Below are 23,654 nucleotides of genomic sequence, written 5' to 3' on the forward strand. Positions count from 1 at the left end.
CATTTTTATAAAGCACTGCATTAATTAAAATTCCTCATTAGAGGTCAGATAAAGCAGGCAGTCTGTATGTATATTTCTTCTGTTCTGCAGGATAACATGTCTGATCTCTCGGGTAGTTTCTATCCCTTATTACTTTTCTGGAGTTTCATGAGTCTTTTTTATGATTAGAGATTGTCTCCCCCTAGTGGCACTCTCCTTTTGCAGCTGCATACTTGTGAAGTATGAATACACCAGCTTGATGATAAACTTTTAAAGATTTCTTCTATTTTTTCTTTTCAAAATGAATAATTTGGTAAAAGATTAATCACCAGTGCAGCTTGTAATTTAAAATTGTGCAAAGTTAGACACCCATTTCACCCAGATGATGAAAGATTTATAGCATAAAGCAATTAGATTAGAATTTCCCCCTCAGCTGAGATAACACTTCTTGAATTTAAATGTGCCCAGAGGTTTTCCAAAGGGCTTTGTAGGATAGATTCTTCCTGCGAGAAGAATTTCTCATCTTGACTTCTAAATACATTTAAAAGCTGGATGTTTGAAACTTAGTGAATTGAGAGCCAAGGCTGGCTTCTCAGCTCGGAGTCCCAGTGGAAAGGAGTTCAGAAGTGCAACGGGCAGGTTTGTGCCTGCACCTGATTTCTCTGGAGATTAGGCTCGCTGGGCAGAACAATGTACTTAGTCAAGACTGTCTTTCTGATGAAGCAACTGGGCAAAACTAGGTAGCTATCGGTGTGTTCCTATGTGGTCTTTTGACACACCTACAAACATGGATATTGACGATAGGGCAGAAATGAGAAAATACTTAAGACGTAATGGAATCAAAGCATTATCTTGCATGTTTTAACTTTTTGCCTTTAAAAAGTTATTGTCCAACAACTTTCCAACATCTGGAAATTCAAAACATGACCGAACTACCAACCTCCCAGGACGTGGCAGTCCACATAAACTGATACCCCGGAAAAGGAGAGCAATAATCAGTGAACTGGGCCAGAATCCCACGGTAACTCTGAAAGAGATGCAGAGATCCGCAGCTCAAGTGGGAGAAACAGGTTTTTTATGCTGCCTAAATCTGGAACAACCTCCACAAAAACTTTAAATTTTCAGAAGCGGTTATATACTTTAAACGTGGACTAAAAATATCTTTGCTTACTACACCTTCTGATCAAAGCAGCTTCTAATAAAATGTATGAAACATTTGTTTCTTCCATGCCTTTAGTATCTGTATTTTAACATTATTATTTCATGCCATGCTTTTGTTTTCTTTTGCTCTTTCCTTTGATCTTTTATGAAGCACTTTGAATTGCCTTGCGTATTAATGGTGCTAAATAAACAAACTTGCTTTGTTGTGCCTGTAGCTGTGCACTCTGTAAGTCTGGTTCTTATGGAAGAGTGGCAAGAAGAATACTATTGTTGAACAATAACCACCAACAAATCAAATGTTGCAGTTTTTTTTTTTACAAACTATGTAGGGAACAGAGGAAAAATATGTGAGAGGAGGTGTTCTGGACAAAAATGTAACAAGAATTGTGGTGGAAAACAAAATATAATTTGGAGTTTATTGTGACTTGAATAAGTTTTATGTGTGAAGGTTATAAAAACTTTTGTAGGGTACTGTTTGTTGCCACATTCCCTCACTGATGTGATTCACTTTTTTGTCTTTTGCCTGTCAGATGATGACGTCGACTTGGAGGCCTTGGTGAATGATATGAACTCCTCGCTGGAGAGCCTGTACTCCACCTGCAGCGGCCAGCAGACAGAGATAACACCGCTGCTGCATAATGGACAAAACGCTTGTTCACAACATCACCCCCACCATCACCATCATCATCATCATCACCATCATCATCACACACAGCACAGCCAGCCACGGCATCACCATGCTTCCCCAGAGCCTCCATCGTCCTCCTCTGCGAATGTGGACACCCCTCAGACTAAGCTCAGGCGCTCGCAGCCCATGCACATCCTTGCTGTCAGGTTAGTTGGGAGATAAATGTTTTTTGGTTTATTTTTAATTTAGAAACCTAGTAACCTAGTAAGAAAATCTGTTATGCAGCTATGAATGTAATAGTAGATCAAAACAGTTCCCTGTAACAGATGAGTGTTAATACACATCAGATTTTATCATATTAAGACAAAAGAAAAAAAACACTAATTGTTAGTTCAGGGTCTGCTGGAAGGCAATACACACGATTACCGGCGTTTGTTCCTTGTACTAAAAGATTTAGCTCTAATAAATGTCTAATTTAGGTCTCATCATTTTGAAGAAAATTGATTCCTTGGATGTTAGCTTTTTTTATTTTTCTACAAGGAGGTGTGTTGAGAAATTTTTTGGAAGCACGTTCAACAACAAACAATTATAGGTTCAGTTAATTTGATCTTAATTTCAGATTATATGAATTTACTTTATTCAAATAATTCCAAATAACAACAAAAGTAATCTTGAGGCACTTGGCATTCATTACTTTCAATTCAGTCGCAGTTAGTTTTATATTTCACCCAGAAAGTCCAATATTCCAGCAGATGTCATTGAATTTTGAGAGTACCACAAGGGCAACAGGAGAAAAGATTAACTTAAAAGAAAAACAACAAAAAATTGAACAAGAACAGAATCAGGCTCTGAATCAACGGTCATCTGCCTTGAACATCACATACAGAATAGACAAAGACAGCTGCTGATTGTTGGTAATAAGAAACTGCAGAGTGAAAAAAGAAAGTTAAAAACGAAACGTGGTTGAAGTAAATAGAAAATAAAATTTGTTAATCGACTCCTTTATTGGTTGGGGTCCATATCAGGAAAGCTGAAGGCATACTTATCTTGAACCAGACTGATATTTAACCTGGCCTTGAAAGTTGTCACAATGTCTGTCCTTCTTTTCTGAATAGAACCTGATAACTAGACTGTTCGATACCATAGCAACCCCAAATAAACCTGCAGTGTGAGAGTCAAATGCTCGGTCAGGAATATGAGAAACTGTGAGTTATTTAACATAAGATTGTAATTAAGAACAAGGACCCTCTGAATATAAACTAAGGCCAGAGAAATGTGATCTCTCCTTCTAGTTTTCATCAGAACCCCTGCTGCTGCATTTTATACTTTTATCGGTTCGATACAACACCACTTTGTACCCAAGATATGCTTCAGTCTTCTAATGGATTTGTTTTCACAGGTGTGACCTCTGCAAATAACAAAAGAAAATCTCAAAAAGTAGCCTGACCCACTGACCAGATGATCAGTCAGTTTACCAGTCAATGGTCAACAACAAAAATTCATAGTTTTAGTTAACTCTTTTTGTCTAATAAATACACCACATCACATTTATGTAAGTATGTTCGCTTCATCTTTTGCAGCAATAGTTATCACAGATCTTTGTTTGGAGTGATTTTACAAGCCCAGTGCATATTTTCCTGATAGAAACATTCAAGCTCAGTCAGGCCTGACAGTCCTGAGATGCTTTGTCGAGTTCAGGCTGAAACTCGAGTTGTATCACTGCAGTCTTGTGATTTGCCCCAGAATATCGTCTCGTTGAAATGCACGTTTCTACTATCCCGTTAAGCCTGAAGTCTGTGACAAAAGACTTTTCTGTATAAAATATTCTAATTTCCCAGTTCATTTTACAGACAAACATCCTCGTGATATCTTTAAACGATCCCAGTTTATAGCTTTTGCTAAATGAGTGACTTTGACTGCTTTTCTTTGATATCATAGAAAACAATATAATCTTTGTTGATACAGAGAAGTACATTTTGCATATTGTGATCCGAGTTTCAATCAGGTACTTTTTGACAAATTCTGAGTGGATTCATCTTTCAATCCATAGCAGTTTTGTTCAACCACTCTACCAAAAAGCCTGGTTTTTAGAGGCATGCACTAACATTTAGCTTAGCGTAGCTTATTTTAAACATGTTCACATTCAAATACAGTTTAGATTACCTCGTTGTAACTATTTGTTTCAAAAGGAAGCAGGCAAAAGTATAAACTTATTTAACCCTGCCCTCCTTATTTTATATTTTTCTTACTTTACACAATATTCTTTAAGAAAAACAAAAAAATTTAATAAAAACTATAAAAAACAGTACAGAACATTTTCTTTCACAAAAGAGACATAATATACCCAAGCAATTTCTTTCAATCAAACATACATCCACCGAAGACAAACTCTCTGATTAAAGGTCAGCTGTCTTAATCTCAGTAAGATTAGCTATTTTTTCCTTTATCTTGAAGTACTTTTGTTCTGGATTATGCAGTTAAACTAAGCAGACAAATGCTAGAATTCTGGTTTATGCCACTTTTCTACGACTCAGTAAGATGTTGTTCTTTAAAGCGCTTCACATGAAACATTGTGAGTTGTTCGGCAGATCTGTTACACCATTTATCTGCAATTTGAACCTCGTGGCTTTGTTTTGACTGGGAGACCTTAGACAGAATTTGTGGGCCTTCTTAATGACGTTAAAAGATTACTCTTAAGCACAAGTGGATTTCACTGAAGGTTGCCAGATATGTGGTTAGAGTCGAAGGATGCCTGGCAAATCCCTTGAGAGAGTCATAACAAAGGGACAAAAAAACTTTGGAAACTGTACGACATCTTACCGAATAGATCTTTCCCTTATTGATTGTCAAGCCTAGTGCGCAGGTTGATTGAAAGATCACTGGTGAATTTTCATTTTTTTAATGGAAACAATTGCAAAATGCATTTTTGCGATTTTTACCAGTCTTTAACATGAGTATCTTTGTGAATTCTCTGCGGCGTAAGTTGACTGTGGCATTCCCCAGAAACTTTCTAAATCGAGTATCTTCCATGTTAGACAGAATTTGACTATTCCAAAGAACAAAACAGAGCAACCGCAGGTTGTTTTACGATGTCTAAAGCTGCGGCAGATGTCTTGAGAGAATGTGAATGTGAAGAACATCACTGACTTTCCTACTAATGTGTATATTTTTACTAAAATTCCTAACTTAAACAGTGGATGTCACCCTTTGTCAAATCTCAGTTGATAGAAGATGAATATGGAGTCAGAGCATTTCTAACAACAGCCCACAAAACAAAATTGGTTGTTACTTCTTAGCCATTTTTAAAGTTTGTGGAGCATTTTATAATAAAACAAATCTGTTTATACTCAACTACACTTTTGCTTGTGCCTTTTGTATTACCTTGCTGCTCTTTCTGTTTGTTGAGTGGACTGATTCAAAAATGCATGATATTTACAAAGGGCCAAATTTACAGGGCACTCCCCCTACAAACCGTGCATGCATATGCACTTTTGTCGCAAGGTGTAGTCCAGCTGGAGAAAAAGGGATTGTTTGAAACCAGATGTATTTCATTATGACAGACTAAAGGAACAGTTAACATCCCCCAGAGAAACTAAATTTTCCATTCTAGAAGCTTCTTGCACTTTTATAGTTTCCTCTGACTTAATTTTGAAGCACCATAGTTAAGTAGAGTTAAGTAGTGAGTTAAGAAGTAAAAACTTCTACATTGAAGAGTGCTGATGTTTGCACATATGTTTCATATTTAATAATCTGGGGGAAAAAAAGATCTGATATTTTTTGTTTATCAATAAGCAGAGTGTGTTCAAAATGTTGGATGCCAATCACCTGACTGTTTCTCTGTCCATCTCTGTTTTATGTAGTAGTTAGGAATAGAAAGTACCGTATATCGCAATGTCAGATTTTCACTTTCAGAACTAAAAAGTCTAAAAGTGAAACTACTGGTGTACCGCTGGAATGACAAAAAATACTTGTTCAAAGTCTAAAAAGTGCTTTATTTGTACCTGTGGCAAGAAAAATATGGCAACAAACTTCAAGCTGAAACTGCTTCCAGCCTGTCTGTACGCATACACAGCCACACACTGATGCGTAGCTCAAGCCTTTTTTTCTCCCCTCATTTAAGAATAAAGCTTTCTCTGCACACTATCATCCTTTAACGCCCTCTTTATAATTGGGTATAACATTTCTTCCCTGTTTCTAGTCTGTAACCTGTGAATGACCCGTTCCTCCCTGTCACTCCTTCTTTGCCTCAGACTACACCAGCAGGGGGAGAAAGTAAAAACTCGGTTTTGTTTGAGTTCTCCTTACGTGTGTGCATTCAAAAGTAGGGGTGCTCACCCACACACACACACCCCCGCACGCACAATTCGACTGCAGAACTACATCTTCACACATACATTACACACAAACAGGTTCAAAGGGAAGCTGGTGTCAGTTCCTATTTTTTGCCCTCGGACTGTATGAGCGAAACAGAGGGGAATGATCAGGTAATGGAGTATTCTTTCTTATGAGTGCTCTCTCGCCGTCTCTCTGTGTGTGTCTCAAACACACACCCACACATATGCAGGCTCCGGAGTTCCTATTATACAGGACTGACCTCTGGATAACCCTACTCTCTGGCTCATATGGGACAACATCAAAAGGCCTGATCCCTTTTGAACTCACTGGGTCCTATAGACAAAGAGAATTGCAAAAAAAAAAAAAAAGAAAAAGCCTTTTGCAATGTTTTTTTTTATTTTTTAACTTCCGATCTGAAATTTCACTAACTGACCTGCTCATTTAAAAAAAAAAAGAACTAAAACCCATCTGTCAAATAATCCTTTGAGGCTCCAACTGCATCTGTTTTATTAAAAAACAATCTGCTTTAATGTGATGTCTTGATTTAGAATTGATGTATGATAAATATTTCAAGAAATTAGTGCGCGGGCTATGGGAGGCTGTGATTTCCACTTGCTTCGGGAACGCTCATTACGGCCAGATCAGACAGAAACACAGATGAGATCGTCTACCGCACTGGGTCTCTCCAGCACAAATTTCCCATGTTTCAGCAGCTCATTTAAACTTTTCCCATTTCACTTTATTTGAGGCACCTCCAGGTTGTGGTTTTTGGCTTTGTTTTTTTTTGTTTTTGTTTTTTGTGCTGTTGCTTAAAAAACAAAAAACTGCTAACTTCACAAAGGAAAATTACAACACAAAGGTCTCTGTTCTGTTTTTCGGTGTTCAGGAAGTTGCAGGAGGAGGAGCAGCAGTTCAGGACGTCGTCTCTCCCAGCCATTCCCAACCCTTTCCCTGAGCTTTGCAGTCCTGCAAGTTCCCCTGTCCTCAGTCCTGGGTCACTACCTCCTGGAGAATCTTCTTCAGAAAAACATGTGAGTTCAACATCACACCCTAGCTGTTTAGCAGCACAAGACACAGTCTTTTTTCAATATGGTGCCAAGCATTCATATACCTATGAAACTTTTTCACATTTTCTCATGTTAACCTTAAACTGCTATTCTTATTGGAACAAAAATGTAGCATAGTGGTATATTAGAAGGAAATAGAAACATTGTTTTTGACTTTCCTTGAAAATTAAAAAAAAACAAACAAAAAAACTCACATTTATCATGCACATTTATATTAAGCCCTTTTAAATCTGAAACCCCCAAATAAAATTCAGTGTATGGCAAAAGCTTTTTGGGTTTTGTGGAAAAATACCATGTGTGGTGGAAACTAAAACCACAATACCTTTGGGAAGCTGGTCAGAGTTGATAGAAAGATGAACAGAGTGAAATGCTGGAGATTTTCATAGAAAATGATGCATTTCTTTTGTCGAATTATCTCAAGCAAAGTTCCAGGGGTTTCTAAATACTCTGTTACTATCGACTTTGTGACTCTGAACTGCCGTAGCTCATCTGCTGATGTTTCATTCATGGAGGGTATTCTGTATATCTGAGTTGCAACAGGTACTTATTTTAGCTACCAGTTTACCCGGTGCTCAGTTTGAACTTCAGCAACCCATTTTTGCCAGGCTTTGAATTGCTGACATGTAATTGGCTAAGGGGCTGTTTTTTGATCACAAGCAGTTGCACAGGTGTGCCTAATAAAGTGGTGGTGAAGTGTATAAATAGAATCATTTGGTTGTATCCTGTTTTTTTTTTTTAATTTTTGCCTTGTGGAAAAGCTAATAAAGCGAGGAGCTAAATGTTTTTGTGTTCATCTACATGCGCACCTGCACACACGACTGGACTTCTGCTGTCCTATCTGTTACTGGAAGTCAGAACAACCCCCTCTCACCGTCGCTCGCTTCGTTAATGGTCCTCATATGGAAGCAGCCAATTCTGGTTATGGCAACATAGCGGTTTACAGTAATACGAGGGCAGACAGTTTCTCATAAATACTCCCCCTGGCTGGGATCTGGGGCTTTTCTTCTCAAGGCTTCTACTACGTCTCCTCCACAATCACACACTGCGGTTCCAGTTAATTCATTGCAAGCCAAAACACAAGTCTGACTTCAATGTGCACCGCATTTTGCCCTCTCAAATGTCATCTCGGTTTTCACTTTGTGAATTGATGCAACCTCCCCATTCACTTAGCACCTAAACTTGGAGAGGTTTAGGTTTTAATTAGCATCAGTTACATAAATAATTGGTGCTCGTTAATGTGGGAATAAGGTTTGGAAGCTTCAAATCGTTTTAGTTGTCGTTTAGTGGGAATGTTTTGGGGATTTTTCTCTTTGGGGAAATTTTCAAGCTTGAGTTACAATCTGTGGTACAAACTCAGAAGCTCAGGTTTTCCTTATGGTAAATAGGTCAAAGTTTATTGCAGCACAAAGTTGTTGTGAATTTAATGACTTGCTGTGCCCCGGTTGTAAATAAGTAAAGCAGGCTAGGCTCGTAAATAATTAGACGCCAGTTTATTGTAGCTTGTGGCTCGGGATTGGGAATGTCATTCTCACATGGCCTGTTAGTAGCACAGTAAAAAAACAAAAACCTGGGATTGAAGCAGACAGAAGTACTAGCAGAGCTAACTAACTTGCATTAATCACACCATGTTGTTATTCATGGCATGGCTCTGGAATGTATATCAAGGAACTAAATAAGGAAAAACTGTTCTTGTTTGAAGCATCAGTTGAATGTATAGACACGCATGGGAACATGATTATGCTGTAGAATTGTATAGGAAAAAGTTATGATAATAAATTATCTATTTTTTCTTTCTTATTGGTATCAGAATAATTGCTCATACTTGTTTTGTTGAATTTAAATCCTGAAAGATGTAATGTTAGAAAAATAAAATACGATGGCATTTGATAAATAGTTCATCATAGCTCACTGGTGAGAGTGATTTTCTACACCACTTTTAGAAAAGGATGCCGTGTTGATTACTCATCTATGGTATCTGGCATTAAAAACAACCAAGCTAAACACAATAAGTAAATTAACTGTCAAGGGCCATTGATAATGAGCCTAGTGCATCACTGGTCCACTATTCTCTGCAGAATTGTTAGTATAGGCAAATTGGATGGTTTATGAGTATAAACACTCTGTTTAAAGTCATATCTCAGCATCTCTGTTGGATTTAAATCAAAACATTGATTATGACTTTCTGAAATCTTTCATTTTGTGTTTTTTTTTTATTTTTATTTTTTTAGTCTTTCATAGGTGAACTTGTTTTTGAGATTTAGAAATTGGGTGGATGGGCGCAGATCCCCCTTCAGCATTTTCGGAAAGAAAGAAGAACTCATGATTGGCATCAATAACTGCGAGTCGTCTAGGTTCTGAAGCAGCAAAGCAGCCCCACACCATCACACTGCCACCACTGTGTTTGACTCTCTGTATGCTTTTTTTGTCAGCAGTGGATTTAGCCTTGAAACTCTACCATTGAAGCGGTTTCAGTCTTTGTTATTTTTTAATCATAAGATCTTTTTGTCTACTTTATGTTGTAAGAAGGGCTGCACAGTGGCGCAGTTGGTAGCACTGTTGCCTTGCAGCAAGAAGGTCCTGGGTTCGATTCCCGGCCGGGGTCTTTCTGCATGGAGTTTGCATGTTCTCCCTGTGCATGCGTGGGTTCTCTCCGGGTACTCCGGCTTCCTCCCACAGTCCAAAAACATGACTGTAAGGTCAATTGGTTTCTCTAAATTCTCCCTAGGTGTGAGTGTGTGTGTGCATGGTTGTTTGTCCTGTATGTCTTTGTGTTGCCCTGCGACAGACTGGCGACCTGTCCAGGGTGTACCCCGCCTCTCGCCCGGAACGTAGCTGGAGATGGGCACCAGCAACCCTCCCGACCCCATTAGGGACAAGGGTGAACAGAAAATGGATGGATGGATGGATGTATGTTGTAAGAAATGTTGTATATGAGTAATTTCTTGATTCTATAAGTCTGACAGAAACAAACCGGGGTGTGGTAAACACTCTATAGCCGCAGTCTTCAGAATGGTATAGTCACATCTGCTGGTGATGTGTTAATAGTGTTGTAAATTTTTCTTGTAGCATATCTCAGGGTGGTCCCAGTTAATCCTCCACAAACAAAACCTACAGAATAATGTGACTTTTACATGCTTTGGTAAGAACCCGGATTCCTCTGATCAACAAAATTGTGCTGTGAAAAACTTGTAAAACAGCCCTGCAAAACTCAGCTTCTAAAAACTGGTCTCGGGTTTTGAATTTGATGTGCAAATTGAACATGGCTCTCTGGCTGCACTCCTGACAAGATCACTCCTCTAAAATATGTATCGGGAGCTGAGTTTAATCAGAAAATCCAAGATTGTTTTACAATAACTCGGCAGCCTGACACTTGGGATTGGGTCATTAGATAATCGTTTGTTTTAATTCATTTTAAAAATGTATTTTTATTTAATTATAATAGATCAGTTTTGTTAGTTATAATAAAACCATGAATGTAAGCAAAGACACCATGGGGGTAAATATAATCTAAACCGCTTTGAATGCATAAAAACCTAAAACATGCTAAAGGTGATGAACTTTTCCCTCATAATTTGTTTTCCAAACTACTGAGAGAGAACAATACTGTGCAAAGCAATGGAAATTTTAATTGATTATTTGTGTTTACAGCACACTGTATCTAAACTCAAGTAAACTCATGTAAGAGTGCCGTGCATCCATGCATACGTTCGGGTGTTAGTCATTTAGACACATGTGTGTTTACACTCACAAGCCCCTTTGTGAGTTCTGCAAACTATTTACAGCACTGGCAGCGTCTCTACGTTGTTGATGGCAATGGAAAGTATGGCTCATTGTAGCTGTTCTTCAGTGGAAATTCAACTCAGCACCTTTTTCCACAGAGAACTCTCCCAAGGAGCCTTCTCACTCTCACATCTTCACAGGTCTGAGTTTAGAGACATGAGGAATAATAACTTAAAAAAAAAATCATCTGCTTTCCAGTGGTTAGGATCCATAAAGGAGATGGTGATTTGTTTTAGGTTTGACAAGGGGGATCTGGAGAAGGTAAATTATTGTGCCCACTCTCCAAGACCTCTGACCTTCATCATTAGAACCACATGTGTCTCCTCTTTTTTCCCTTTTCGCTTATCTCCTTCTCTCCACCGAGGTCGTTTTCTTGTCTGTTGTGTGTCTATTCATCTTCCTGCCCTCCAAATATCCACTGCCAAATTGCTTTTCAGTTTCTCTGTTTAAGTTTACTGAATTTTCCAGCCTCCCGGCGCTTTCTGACAGACTCTCATGCCTGTCTCTCTCTGCTCCTCCTTGCCTCATTCCTCGGCCTCTGTGAGGGAGACATGAGGATGTAGTGCGGGGCTGTCAGGAATCGTTGGCCAAGCTGTTTGACATGACTATATGACTCCCAACCCCCATCCCTGTTTTCCCTCATCTCTCAAGTCTCAGCCTTCATCTCCCCAGCTTGCCTTTTTCAATGTACAGTACACTCTGAAAGGACAGTATTTCTCCGAGATTTGCAGAACTCGAGCGTCAGACTTAAAGTAGAAGATTCTTTACTGTAATTTCTTAAATGTAGACTCATGGAAATGTGCAGTGGTTTATTTGAATATATATATTTTTTAATTTGCAGGATGTTTCAGAATATAGACCCAGGTAGTTGCCATTTGTAAGTACTGACAGCAGTCCACTGTGATGTTTAATATCTGCACACATTCTATAAACTCTGACTTCCTGTTTCTTCTTTGGACCACTGCCAACATGACTTTAGCTGTGTGTCATACTCTAGTGTTGTGAAATGGAAAGGGATACACAGATAGTGGCATACTAGAACATTAGCTACAGCACGTCTTTTTTCAAATGCAGTCTGGTGATAGTCTTCAGAGGTGTTTTAGATGACAATATTCAATTTAATTCTGTTCAGTTTGCTTGTGCAGAACCAGTTCACCATGATTTTATTCTCAAGGCACTTTAGGGGACAAAGTCCCCTAAACAGAACTCTATAATCAAATATGGCTAATTATTTAATGAGATCTGAATGCAATTATATACTGTACTTCTCAATTTGATGTTAGTTATTTACAAGGCTGTTAAATTCCCCTAATACTAACTGTTGAAATAACTAAAGATGCACTGGAATTTGGATTGAGTCATTGACTATTAAGTAGTCTCTCCTCGCGAGCAGCAGTCCCTTATACTATGAGGAAAAAAGAGACAACACACAGTGAAAACCAGCAAAAATTGCATGTCAGATTTAGCAGATTTAGTTGAAGTGACTTCATCCAGTATTGAGAGTTCAGTTACTTAGGACATATCAATAGCATGTTACTGAACATACTGTCCATGACATGTAAATGATGGGCACAGAATGGCGCCTACTTGCTACAGTTAAGCATGCTATCTTGTTGCTGCTACCCCGTTAGGAATAGTGTGTGTGTCAAAGGGCAGACTTTTCCACTGTAAAAGATTGGAATGCTATCAGTGGCCAAACTGTTGGCCTCGATGTGTGAGAAAATCTGTGGCCGTGTGCATAAGTGTGTGTATTTAAGAGCAGGGCCGTGCCTATGAGGCGGTTCTGGTTTGTGTACTCTGTGTGTGTAACGTGCATGTGTGCTCGACTTTACGAGCAGAAACGCTTCGCATGTGCCCCTTGCGAGAGTGCTTGACGGTGTGTTTATGTCTGTGCGAGCTCTGCTTCTCGTTGCTGAGGCTTTCTGCAAGCCTTGCTGTGTGCAGAGATCAAAGGTGATGCAGTGCTGGAAATCTGCTGGCTCACTCATCCTGCAGCCTACTTCCTTTTCAATGGATCTTAAAGTGAAATGAAATGAAATGCACACATATAGGCACTTGTACAGTGTAATCACAGGATAGCAAAGTTTGTGTGATTGTGTGTGGCTGTAACTTGAAAGCCTGGCTTCTTTGTGATTATTTGCACACATAAAAGTACAAATAGCATTCAGTTTTATTGAATTTGTGTATGTGTGCATTCATGTGTTCTAATTCAAACCATGCATGGCTTGTTGGCTCCATTATTCGTAATATTGCATCTAGTCTCACACAGACAGTCCTTCACTTGCATGCTTTGTAGCAGAGGTAAAAAAAAAGAGCATTTTAGCTCTACAGAAATCTTTTGTCAGCAAACATAGCGCTGCTTTCCTACTTTTAGACTGAAGCAAACCAGCTTACATGCAGGCCACTGAGTGACTGAGTGGATTTGCAGTATTCACTGTTGTGAAATACAAATTGTTTCACTGCTGTTGAACAAATCTGACTTGGAGGGGAGCCAGACAGGTTGCGGTTTAGTCTGGAACATCTCATGTGTCAGCGCCATATTCTTCCCCAGCTGCTAAATAGAAACATGCTTGGACCTGCGAGCTCAACCTGCTACTGCTCCACTGCAGCAGAGACACTAACACAAACAGCCACAAACACATGTTCTGTTTACAACTACAATAAGCCAAGATGATTAGTCTGAGAAAAGAGTTAGTTTTAAAGATATAGACCTGTTCAATCAGCATCAGACAAATGCCATTTGAATCAAAGCAGCAGGTTCTCTAGGTAGTGTAAATTTATTTGTGGTGCAAAATGTTCTTCACCTGTCACCAAGACGCTACATAACTCTAGAGTCAAAAACTGAATTGCAATAATGCAATTCTGGCGAACTGCATTATTGCAATACCTATTAATGAAAGAAACGCTGAATGCTTAGAGTTGAAGGTGCTAAGCTTTAAAAATGTTTCTGTACCATTGTCTCTTCTCATTTTTTTGTTTCTATGTGGCTCACATGTTTCAGATCATCAAACAAATTTTAGTTTCAGGGAAGGAACTGCCCAAATTAACCTGGCCCTACGTGAAAATTCATTTTCTCCCTAAACCTATCAACTGGTTTTGGCACCTGGCGGCGATGACTGCCATCGAGAGTTTATCTTAACTGCAAATGAATCTTTTACACTATTCTCAATGTTTTGAGCCCATTTTTGTTCCTAGAATTATTTTTAATTCAACCAGGTTCTATAGTTTTCTGGCACAAATCACCAGCTAAGAATCATGCTCCCGCATCTCAGTCAGAAATATGTCGAGGCTTTGACTTGGCCGCACCAAAACCTTTTTCTTAGCCATTTATTCCAGACTTGCTAGTATGCCTTGGATCATTGTGCTGCTGGATAACCCAAGGGCACTTCAGATTAAGGTCACAGCCTGTTGGCTATTCTCCATCAGGATTATTTGGTCAAAAGCAGAATTCATTACTCCATCAAATACAGCAAGTTGTCTAGATTCTGAGGCAGCAGAGCAGCTGCAGACCACCATGTTTAACTAGAAAATTGACATTCTTTTTCTGAAAGCTGGTCACCGCACACAGGCATCGGCAACACTCCACATTCTATTAAAAGTTCTCTTCCAGCCTTTTCCTCTATTTGCCCACATCCATTGTCCCATCATCCTAACAAGTTTCAATGTCCCTATTGAAGGAAAACATTTCTACAGTATCATGACGTTGCTACCATGTGTCGCCATGGAGGTGGTGTTTTCAGAGTGATGCGTGTGGTTAGATTAGCTTTGTGCAGGTACTACTGTAGAAGTAAAACATGAAAGAAGAGAAAGTATTTACCACTTTTTTTCTTCAGTCTTTATCTGTAACAGCAATTTACAAGACTCACACTGACTGGATGTTGTTTATTGGATGGAAACATTAAACGTGTATCTTTATTGGCCCATTCCTGGTTCCTGCTTAAGATTGTAATATTCCCAAGTGAAACTATGAGCATCCATTACTTCCACTGCCACTAATTTGAAGACCTGAGAGATTAAAGTTTGTAGCTGAATTATTTGAATTATTAAAACGAATTAAGAATATTTATTTATTACTTACGTGGATATATTTGTACATTTGGAATTTTTGCATGGCAAGTTTAATATATGGTGTATTTAAGCATCTTCTTTAATAATTTTTGTGCTCTAGAGTTTTCATACAGCTTTGAATATGCAAATGTCTGTATTTGCTTGTGTTTGAGTATTTCACAAAGACATCTATGTGTTGCTGCCTGTAGCTATTTCATCTGGCCAGAACTGAACACAGCTTCGGGACTCATGTAGGTCATGGAGACTGCATTTTCCTCTCTCTTAGCCTTCTCTCCATCCTCTCTCTCTGGTTCACTCCTTCTATGTCTCTCTTACTGTGTCTGGGAAAAGTAGGACAGCTCAGATTTCTGAAACTGCTGCTGTGAACGGATAGAAAGGAAAGTACAGAAGCAGGAATTTAGCAGAACGGGAGAGGAAATGATCTACTAGAAATATAAAAATATGTTATAAGTTGTATTAATATTTAAGGATTAATGACTAAGACAATGTACAATGTCCTACAGTGAGATGCTTCAACAATAAAGCATTTGTTAAATGAGCGATTCTTTTACTAAGACATTTTCAGTCTTTGAATAGCTGCATTGCCTTTTGGTCAAAGCACCACCTTTTAATATAACCAAGATGGAAACATAGCAAAAAGAAAAAAAAAAAGGGTAACTATGCATTGTTTAATGTTGTTTAAAAAGTGCCCTCTTTTAAAAATATAGTTCAAAATTATGCATGTGTGAAGATTTCATATCTTATTATGGTTCTGCTTCTTTTTGGCAAAGAGAACCTTGCCCTACCTACACCAAATATCTGGTAAAATAGCCAGTGTCTTTGCTTTTTTGGTACTCCTGACTTTTTCTGGTGTAGTAAAACATAATTTTTTTGTTTCAATGTACAATGCAATTTCACAATTGCATGGTAAGCTTGTTATGGTTAAATTCAATCTGTGACCACACAACAACTACAAGGGCTTGCAATAGTGCAAGTGGACCATTTCCACACTATTCATAAAATCCCGTCAGCAGTGTCACTCTTTGTTTGCCCAATTAGAATGTCTCCGTCCTTTTACCCCCACCCTGCTGTAATTGGACAATGGCTTCAGATCAACAGTGGTCTGACAGAACATTTGTTGCCCAGGCTTTGCTGTCAGCCAGTGAAAAGAAGCTTCTTGTAAATATATATTGGTGGAATATCTGCTATGTCTCTTTGAGGTGAAACAGATCTGAAATAGATGTAGATTCAAAATTCCTATTCCAAAAGTTTCTATTGGAGCACCATAACCTCTTAGACTCAACCAAAATGTTTTCTTTCTTGTGCTTTTACATATCAAAACGTTGTTTCAAAATATCTGTGATGTATGTAGAATTAGCCAGTTAAAGTTTGATTTGTCTAAGTATTTAGATAAGATAAGAGATAAAATAAGATTTATTTGAACAAGATTGAAGATTGAATGCAATAAAATTGCCTTTTAGCTTAGCACTAACAGGAAGATTGTTCACTCCCACACATATCCTGAATTGTCATCCTCCATCTTTCTACTTCCTTCAGATCTCTTTTTGACTCTCCGTAGTGATGGTGATACAAACTGGAGATTGGACACCCTTTGCTGGAAAGTTAATTGACAAAAAAAATCTAGATTTAATCACTTTATTCATAAGGATATCACTAAACTCACTGAGCCTTTTTGTGGTTCACAAAGCTTGGACAGGCCTCTGTAGCTAGGGTCCCAATTTGACGCTGTAATTAGATGACAGTAGACAGTTCAGTGGGTCTTCCTCATGAGTCAGCAGAGTTTTCTTGGCCCATGTCTCCCACTCCTGCTGACTGCAGGCGCTAAGTGAGGACAGCCAATTGTCCAAGGCCCATTCAGGTTTTTGTGTCTCTATCTCATCATCTGGGACATTTCCAGGGGCAGCCCAGACCACACACAGCATTACAGTCAGAGAGGGCTTTTATGGAAGTTACTTGTTAGTGGGAATTTGGGGGGCCAACGTGGGTTGTGTGTGCCAAATCCAGCAATCAACGGTTCCAGTTCTTTTCTGGAAACACGCAGACGTTTGGAAAAGCAGAGGCGGCTGGTAGAGCAAAATGTTCACTCTGCAGCACATGCAAAACTGATGACCTGTGAAAAGATGAAATCTCTCAGAAGGAGGGGTATTATGTATTTTCCAGGCTAATAGTGCCATTTTATAGCACAATCAAGTAACTGTGCTACCTTCAGTTGTTATAAAAATGCTGCATTTATCAAACATGACTTAAAAGAAATTTGACTTCATAATTTGAAACCTTGAAATTGGCCTCTGTCTCTTTAAGAAGCTCCTGCTCTTTTCAACACTCCACCTTCTGCACGTCATCATGGCAATGCTTCCCATTGTGCCATTAGCAACAGTTCGTATGAGCGGTGGACTGAGAAATGGTTTGTATGATAAGCTCAGCAGACTCCAGTTCCACCAGGTGTTTGCTAATTGCTGCTGCTGCTAGTCTGGAGTAGCTGAGTGGAGAAAACGTGGATACGGGTTCTCTGTGAGGTTCCAAATGCAGATTTTCAAGTGCAAGTGTTTGTAGTTTATGATGATTTGCGAGCTATGTGCCTCCCCATCATTATTAATTTTACCAATTTTTGGCTAATTCAACATGTGGTGCAGTCATTACTTGACTTTGTTGGATGCATTCTAACAAAATAAACGTATTTTCAGGAACTGCTACTTGTTCTTCCTGAAAACACCAGTCTCAAATAGGTTGTTAATGTTACAATCCTTCATATCCAGCATTCATAATAGCTTATGAGACATACTTTGCTTTCATGAGTGTTTTAATTTTACAAGACTTTATGCCACTTGTTGTACCCCTATTCTTCAAAAACCAGATGTTCTGGTCATAGGCAGCTCCGGCTCATTTAAGGCCTGTGTTTATGATTTGGTCAGGCCAGAAATAGCATAAACTGAAAGCCTATCTTGTGATTAGAAGGTCCCATCCTGGACAGACTAATGAAATATAATTCCCCTTTTGTTTCACTTCTCCAGTAAAAGGTCACACTGGTGGAGGCATCAGTGCTGAATTTGAATATGGCTGTGGGGATGGACACTGAAGACTCTATCTAAAACATCTATTTTTGGCTCCAACTGTGGTTTGGAGTGCTTTTCCTCTCTTATCCCTCCACTGTTTTGCCAACAGAGACTCCTCTCGCTAACACAGCTGCTCTACAGGTTGCTTTCAAATGCTTCACATCATTCGTGTCTAATGGCTCCTGAAGAGTATGCCTAATGGCCAATAGTCTTTTAGTAACTCCTATCTGATGTAATGGCTTGTAATGTGAACGTAATACCAGCGTAGCTATTTATACAGTCAGAGACAAAAAGATTGATGTGAATGCGAGCTGGCCGCTGGAGGTGCACACACACGAAACAGTATCCCTTTGTCTGCCTGTGCTTGTCCTCCACCTGTTCTGCTGTGTTATTTCTCTGTCAGTGTAAGGAATGGATTAGTAAATTAGTAAAATGCAGTTCAGTCCTGCAGGGCGAGTGGGTCTATTTACCTTAAAAGTGTTGATGTGTGAGTTTGCACATCTGGGTGCCTGCGTGTCTGATGGAGGGTGTGTGTGTCTGTGTGCTGCCTGAAGCTTTCAGTTTCTCCCTGAGGCATTACATCACAGGGTAGTTATCAGACCTGAGTCATCAGAGTGGTTGAGTGGCCCTGCTCTGCTCTTCCAGCTAAATGAGGACGTGTTTAAAAGCAGCAAATTATCTTTCCTTTCTTGCTTACTTGCTTGCCTGTGTGCAACGATGTGGTCATTTAATGTTTTTTTTTTCTTACCCTGCAAAGGGACCCAGTGATGCACGCATATGCATGTAAAGAATTTTTTATTTATTTTTTGCTAAAGAATTGAAATCTTACTTCTGCCTTTTAAAGGTCACAATTTTGTCAGATTTCACATTTTTGCTTCTTCTGAGTCCACTTTGTACACAGTAATATATTATTCTGTGTTTTAATGAATTTATGAGAATATATATATATATATATATATATATATATATATATATATATATATATATAATTAGTTTTTTGTTTTTACAAAATGAAGTCCTTCTCAGCGACAAGATAGCTAAACATTTCCAAGTAGTTTTACAGTTTTAATTGAATCATTTGTGAAAAATGCACATTGCCACAAGTTATTTTTTTAAAAATTTGTATTATATATTTAGAGACGCACATCAAACATCTAAAATGATGGTTTTCCGCCGCCCAAAATATAGTTAATCACATGTTGATTATGTAATGTATATTAACTCTGTATTTCTCTCACAGATCCTTTCATTTCAGTGTAATTCTGAGAGGCTCAAAACTAAGAAAGAACAAAAAGATTTGTGACTAATTTGCAGTTACCAATATCTTTTTCTTTCTTTCTTTCTTTTTTTTGGTTCCCCAACATGGATTTTAGCAGATTCCAAATTTCAAAGCTATCTTTTCTTTGGTCAATAATTATTTCTTAGAAACAGAGTCGGCATCACACTGTTTATAAGGAGCTGTTGTAGGACATAATTATTGTAGAGTCATCTTAAGATGTCTTTTATGTCTAATTAGCAGCAATGCACATATATCAACACTACTCAGCCAATATCAGTCATTTTAAAACATATTGTGCAGGTCTGATAAACAAATCTAACAATCAATATTTATTTTTGTCTTTGTTGCCAGTGTTCTTCAGAGGGGCAGGTGAGGAGGTTGGTCATGTGGTCTTTGTTTGGTCATGTGACAATGACATTGATGCTCTGCAGGATTATTGGAAATTAAACTAAAGCAGCGACGCGGCGGTGAAGTGAGCTGTGTGTTGTTGGTTTTTTTGTTTGTTTTTTTCAAAATTGTTGAAAGTGTACTGAAATTGACATAATATACATAATACCGGTAAATATCAGCTATAGTCTTTAACAGCATTATTGATATTTATATCGATATTGTCCCAAATTCTCATATCTGTGCGTCCCTACTTATTATGGCAGTAATTATGAAGATAATGGACAATGAGACTTCCAAAAGTTTGACAAATTGGAAACAGATAGCATGTTTCCTTTGTAAAGACAGTTTCATTTTAAATAGATTCTTGGATGCACAGTGGTTCCTCTGACTTAATCATCAATGTTGCAAAAAGCCTTTTTCCTGCACTTATGATTTCTACACCATAGAATGTTGCAGTTAGCACAAGCTAATAGCAATGAGGTGTGGTGCATACAGGCCAGTAGTCATCAATCAACTCAGGTCAAGCAAGTCTAATTTGGAGTTAAAGCATTGTAAAAGATAGACTTGTTTCAGTTTTACACATGCTGGACAATGGTCCGGATCTGAGTAGCTCAGCCTGTTCAACTCAAGGTAAGGTAATTTAATTTATATAGCACATTTTCAGGAACAAGGCAGTTCAAAGTGCTATTGAGTTCATAATGAACTCAATAGCCTCAGGACATCTTAACACAAAACATATTTCGTCAATGAAACTAATGCTGTCAACTGGAAATTTCCACATGCATGACAATTGTCCAAAATCGACCTTTTCTCCCAAATTAGCCCTCAAAATGCTTTTCAACAAACAGGTGGGTGACTTCATGGTGGCCAATTACATCTTTTATGTTCTGCTAACTCCTACCGCCTGCTGCCTACACTCTGTCCTGATTTTTTCTGTCCACCGCTCATGTCTCTGTTTGCCAGCTTCATCTCTTTCTTTTTGCATTACAGTTACATAATATGTATTTCAACAGTATTACATTTTCACAGAGTGTCCAAGAAACTAAATGGTTCTTTATTTCAGCTGCAGTATGCATGTCATGATAATACCCAACCAATTCCTGGTTGATAGATTGCTCTAGGAAGGTATGACTTACATGGGATTTTGTGTTTATATTGCATAATTATATCAGCTAATCGACATAAAAGGAAACAGATCAAAAGGTTTTTATGAGCCATATGATTTTAGTTGTATGTTATTCAGTTATTCTCTGTCGTACCTGTTTATATTTCTTGTTTGTTATACATGACAGCAGAAGGACCAGATCCTGAACATGAGCTCTCTTTTTTTAGGACACAGTGGCAACAGTTCAGCCTTAAATTTAGAAAAACTAATATAAAGATGCATGTATTGCACTGCAGCATTTCGTAGTGTTATTTTAAATAAAAATGCATGTTAATCTTGATGAGTCTGAAATTATAAATTAGGTCCCTGTTTCTTTAAACTTATAGAAAATTGCCACCAAAATGTAATTTTTATGATTGTTTTTCTTCTCAAAAGATAAGAAAAATGGACTCTATGTGTCTTACTTTCTGTTTCTTACTTACTTTCAGTTCCAACAGAACTGAATAAAAGATTGTTTAGAATGTTTGTTGCAATGTCTTCCCAGCAGCCTTGCTTGGGCTTTCCCCCTTTCCTGAGAAGTGGTGACAAAGACCTGGGAGTGTGTGTGTGTGTGTGTGTGTGTGTGTGTGTGTGTGTGTGCGCGCGTCCGTTCTAGTGCGAGTGCCGTGGCAGAGAGGGGGTGGGCAGGAACGCAGCTGTGCAGGCTAGATATGTGGTTAACAGTGGACGGCATTCATGCTCCGCATTTTGCTGCAGTGTGTCACCAGACTGCGTCTCTCGCTCGCACTTCCCTCTTCTTCCCACTCATTTTCCTTCGTTTTTCACATCCGTCTGTGTCAGTCTCTCCCCTGTCCCACAGTCTCACAGAAACACACACACACATACATGCGAATGCACATGCACTGTGGCACGTACGTGCATTCTTTACAGCCTTCTTTCTCTTAGCCTCGAACCCTTCCTGTTTCTGCCAGCATCTCTCTCCAGAGCTTCCTGCTGAAGGAAATTCAGTGGAATCACTGTGACTACTACCTGTGCTGCCACTGTTTCGCAATTTCAGAGAAGTTTTTTTTTTCTAAATACTATTCCCCCAGTCATGTACACGCCTTTTCCTGACAAATGAACACAGCCAAGTTACTGTAACTTTATTCCAGACATGGCACGTCAAGTCTTTGGCCCATCTACTGCTGGTGTGTTAAATATCTGAGTTTAAAAGGAGCATAAAGGACCTTGAAAAAGTACTCATACTCCCTAGGACTCATTCTCATTTTTCACATTAACCATACATTTTTATGTCCTTTTGTGTGACAGACAAACATAAAGTTGTTGCAGTAGAAAGAAAACAAAACATCCTTTTTCTTTTCAGAAGTAGAAATCTAGAAAGCATTCATTTGTATTGTAAACCCCTGAGTCAATACATTGTTCAGTCAGATTTTGTTTGCAATTACAGCCAAATGATATTTCGTGGTATTTATTGTGACAACAAAGTGACAGTAACAAACTATTTACAACTTCTTAGTCTTTTGTTGGTGAACTGAACGGCTGACTCCACGTCGCAGCAATCACGACAACACAAATACAAATACCGGACTTAAAAAAACATGGCAATTTTTAAACAGGCTTCTTTCAGATGCCAGTTGCTTAAGGAAGTGAGGAGTATTTTATTTGTCACTGTCATGTTTTCCTCTGAGAATGGCGTGATCAGAGTGATGTGCAGTGACCGTTATTTTAGCCACAAATTGTGTTTTGCTTTGTTTTTGATTTATCTGACTAGACCATCTCCCTCCATATGTTTGTTGTTTGGAACACATGACTGGTGGCATACTGAGTTCTTATGAGGTTCTTTCAACAGTTACTTTTTTTATTATTATTTTACCACATTTGTGGAGTTCAAAATTCTTAAAGGGGCAGTGTTATGAAAAATTGACATTTTTGAGCTTTACATCATGTCATGATGCAACATCATGTAAAGTTCTTATATTTCCTCATCAAAAAAATATCTGCTTTGATTATTTAATGTGTGTTTGAGAAATTCTTTAATCTCCCATGTCAACTATTTAGCTGTGCAAAATGTCTGGTTGGTTCTAGCTCCTCCTTCTATGCGACGCACCTCCTCCTCTGAGCCACAGAGCTCCCTTCTCCTGCTACGCCCCCACTCAGCTCCTTCAGACTAGTCAGCAGCAATTAGCAAACACCTGGTGGAACTGCGCATCTGCTGAACTCAGTAAACTATTCCTCAGTGCAAAAATTGTGGGTAAAGGATTAATAGAGGAACAATGTTGTGATAAATTCATCAAGGCTGTAGACTGGAAAGAGAAAGACTTTCTTAAAGGAGACAAAAGCCCAATTTCAAGGTGTTAAATTGCGCAGTCAAATTTCTTTTAAGTCAAATACAGCGTTACTTGATTGTACTATGAAATGATACAATGTGACTGGAAAACACATAATACGTCCCTGTAGCTGTGTTGTCAAGAGACTTTTCAGGCCAAACCGACAATTTTTGCTGCTCCTCCAGAGTTACCATTGGTTTCTAGGCTGCTCCTCTGGTTAAATCTCTCCTTTCATATGTAGTTTAGGTGAACAGTTCCGTCTTTGTAGGTTTTCAAATGTGTCATACTCTTTCCATTTAGTGACTGATTGAACAATGCCTCATGCAATGTTTAAGTCTTGGAACATTGTTCTATAGCCCAACCCTGCTTTGTGGCTGGGCTATATGCTCTGTGGCTTTCACACAAACAGTTGCATTTATGCTGAGATGAAACTCACACTTTTATCTTTATTTTCCTTTTTAAACATTGTTTTAAAACCATTG

The 23,654-nt window shown here is 38.6% G+C and overlaps 1 protein-coding gene across 1 annotated transcript in view; it reads left to right on the top strand.

Annotated features, from left to right (window-relative positions):
• The window catches only part of LOC114141674 (growth factor receptor-bound protein 10-like), a 74,486-nt gene that overhangs the window by 32,424 nt on the left and 18,408 nt on the right, over nucleotides 1–23,654 (top strand). Inside the window, exons 4-5 of the mRNA XM_028012363.1 lie at nucleotides 1,671–1,974; nucleotides 6,990–7,134. Coding sequence (XP_027868164.1) covers nucleotides 1,671–1,974; nucleotides 6,990–7,134 — 449 coding nt within the window. The remainder of the gene's footprint in view (nucleotides 1–1,670; nucleotides 1,975–6,989; nucleotides 7,135–23,654) is intronic.

The sequence above is a fragment of the Xiphophorus couchianus genome, chromosome 3 (assembly GCF_001444195.1).
Source record: "Xiphophorus couchianus chromosome 3, X_couchianus-1.0, whole genome shotgun sequence".
Classification (NCBI taxonomy): Eukaryota; Metazoa; Chordata; class Actinopteri; order Cyprinodontiformes; family Poeciliidae; genus Xiphophorus; species Xiphophorus couchianus.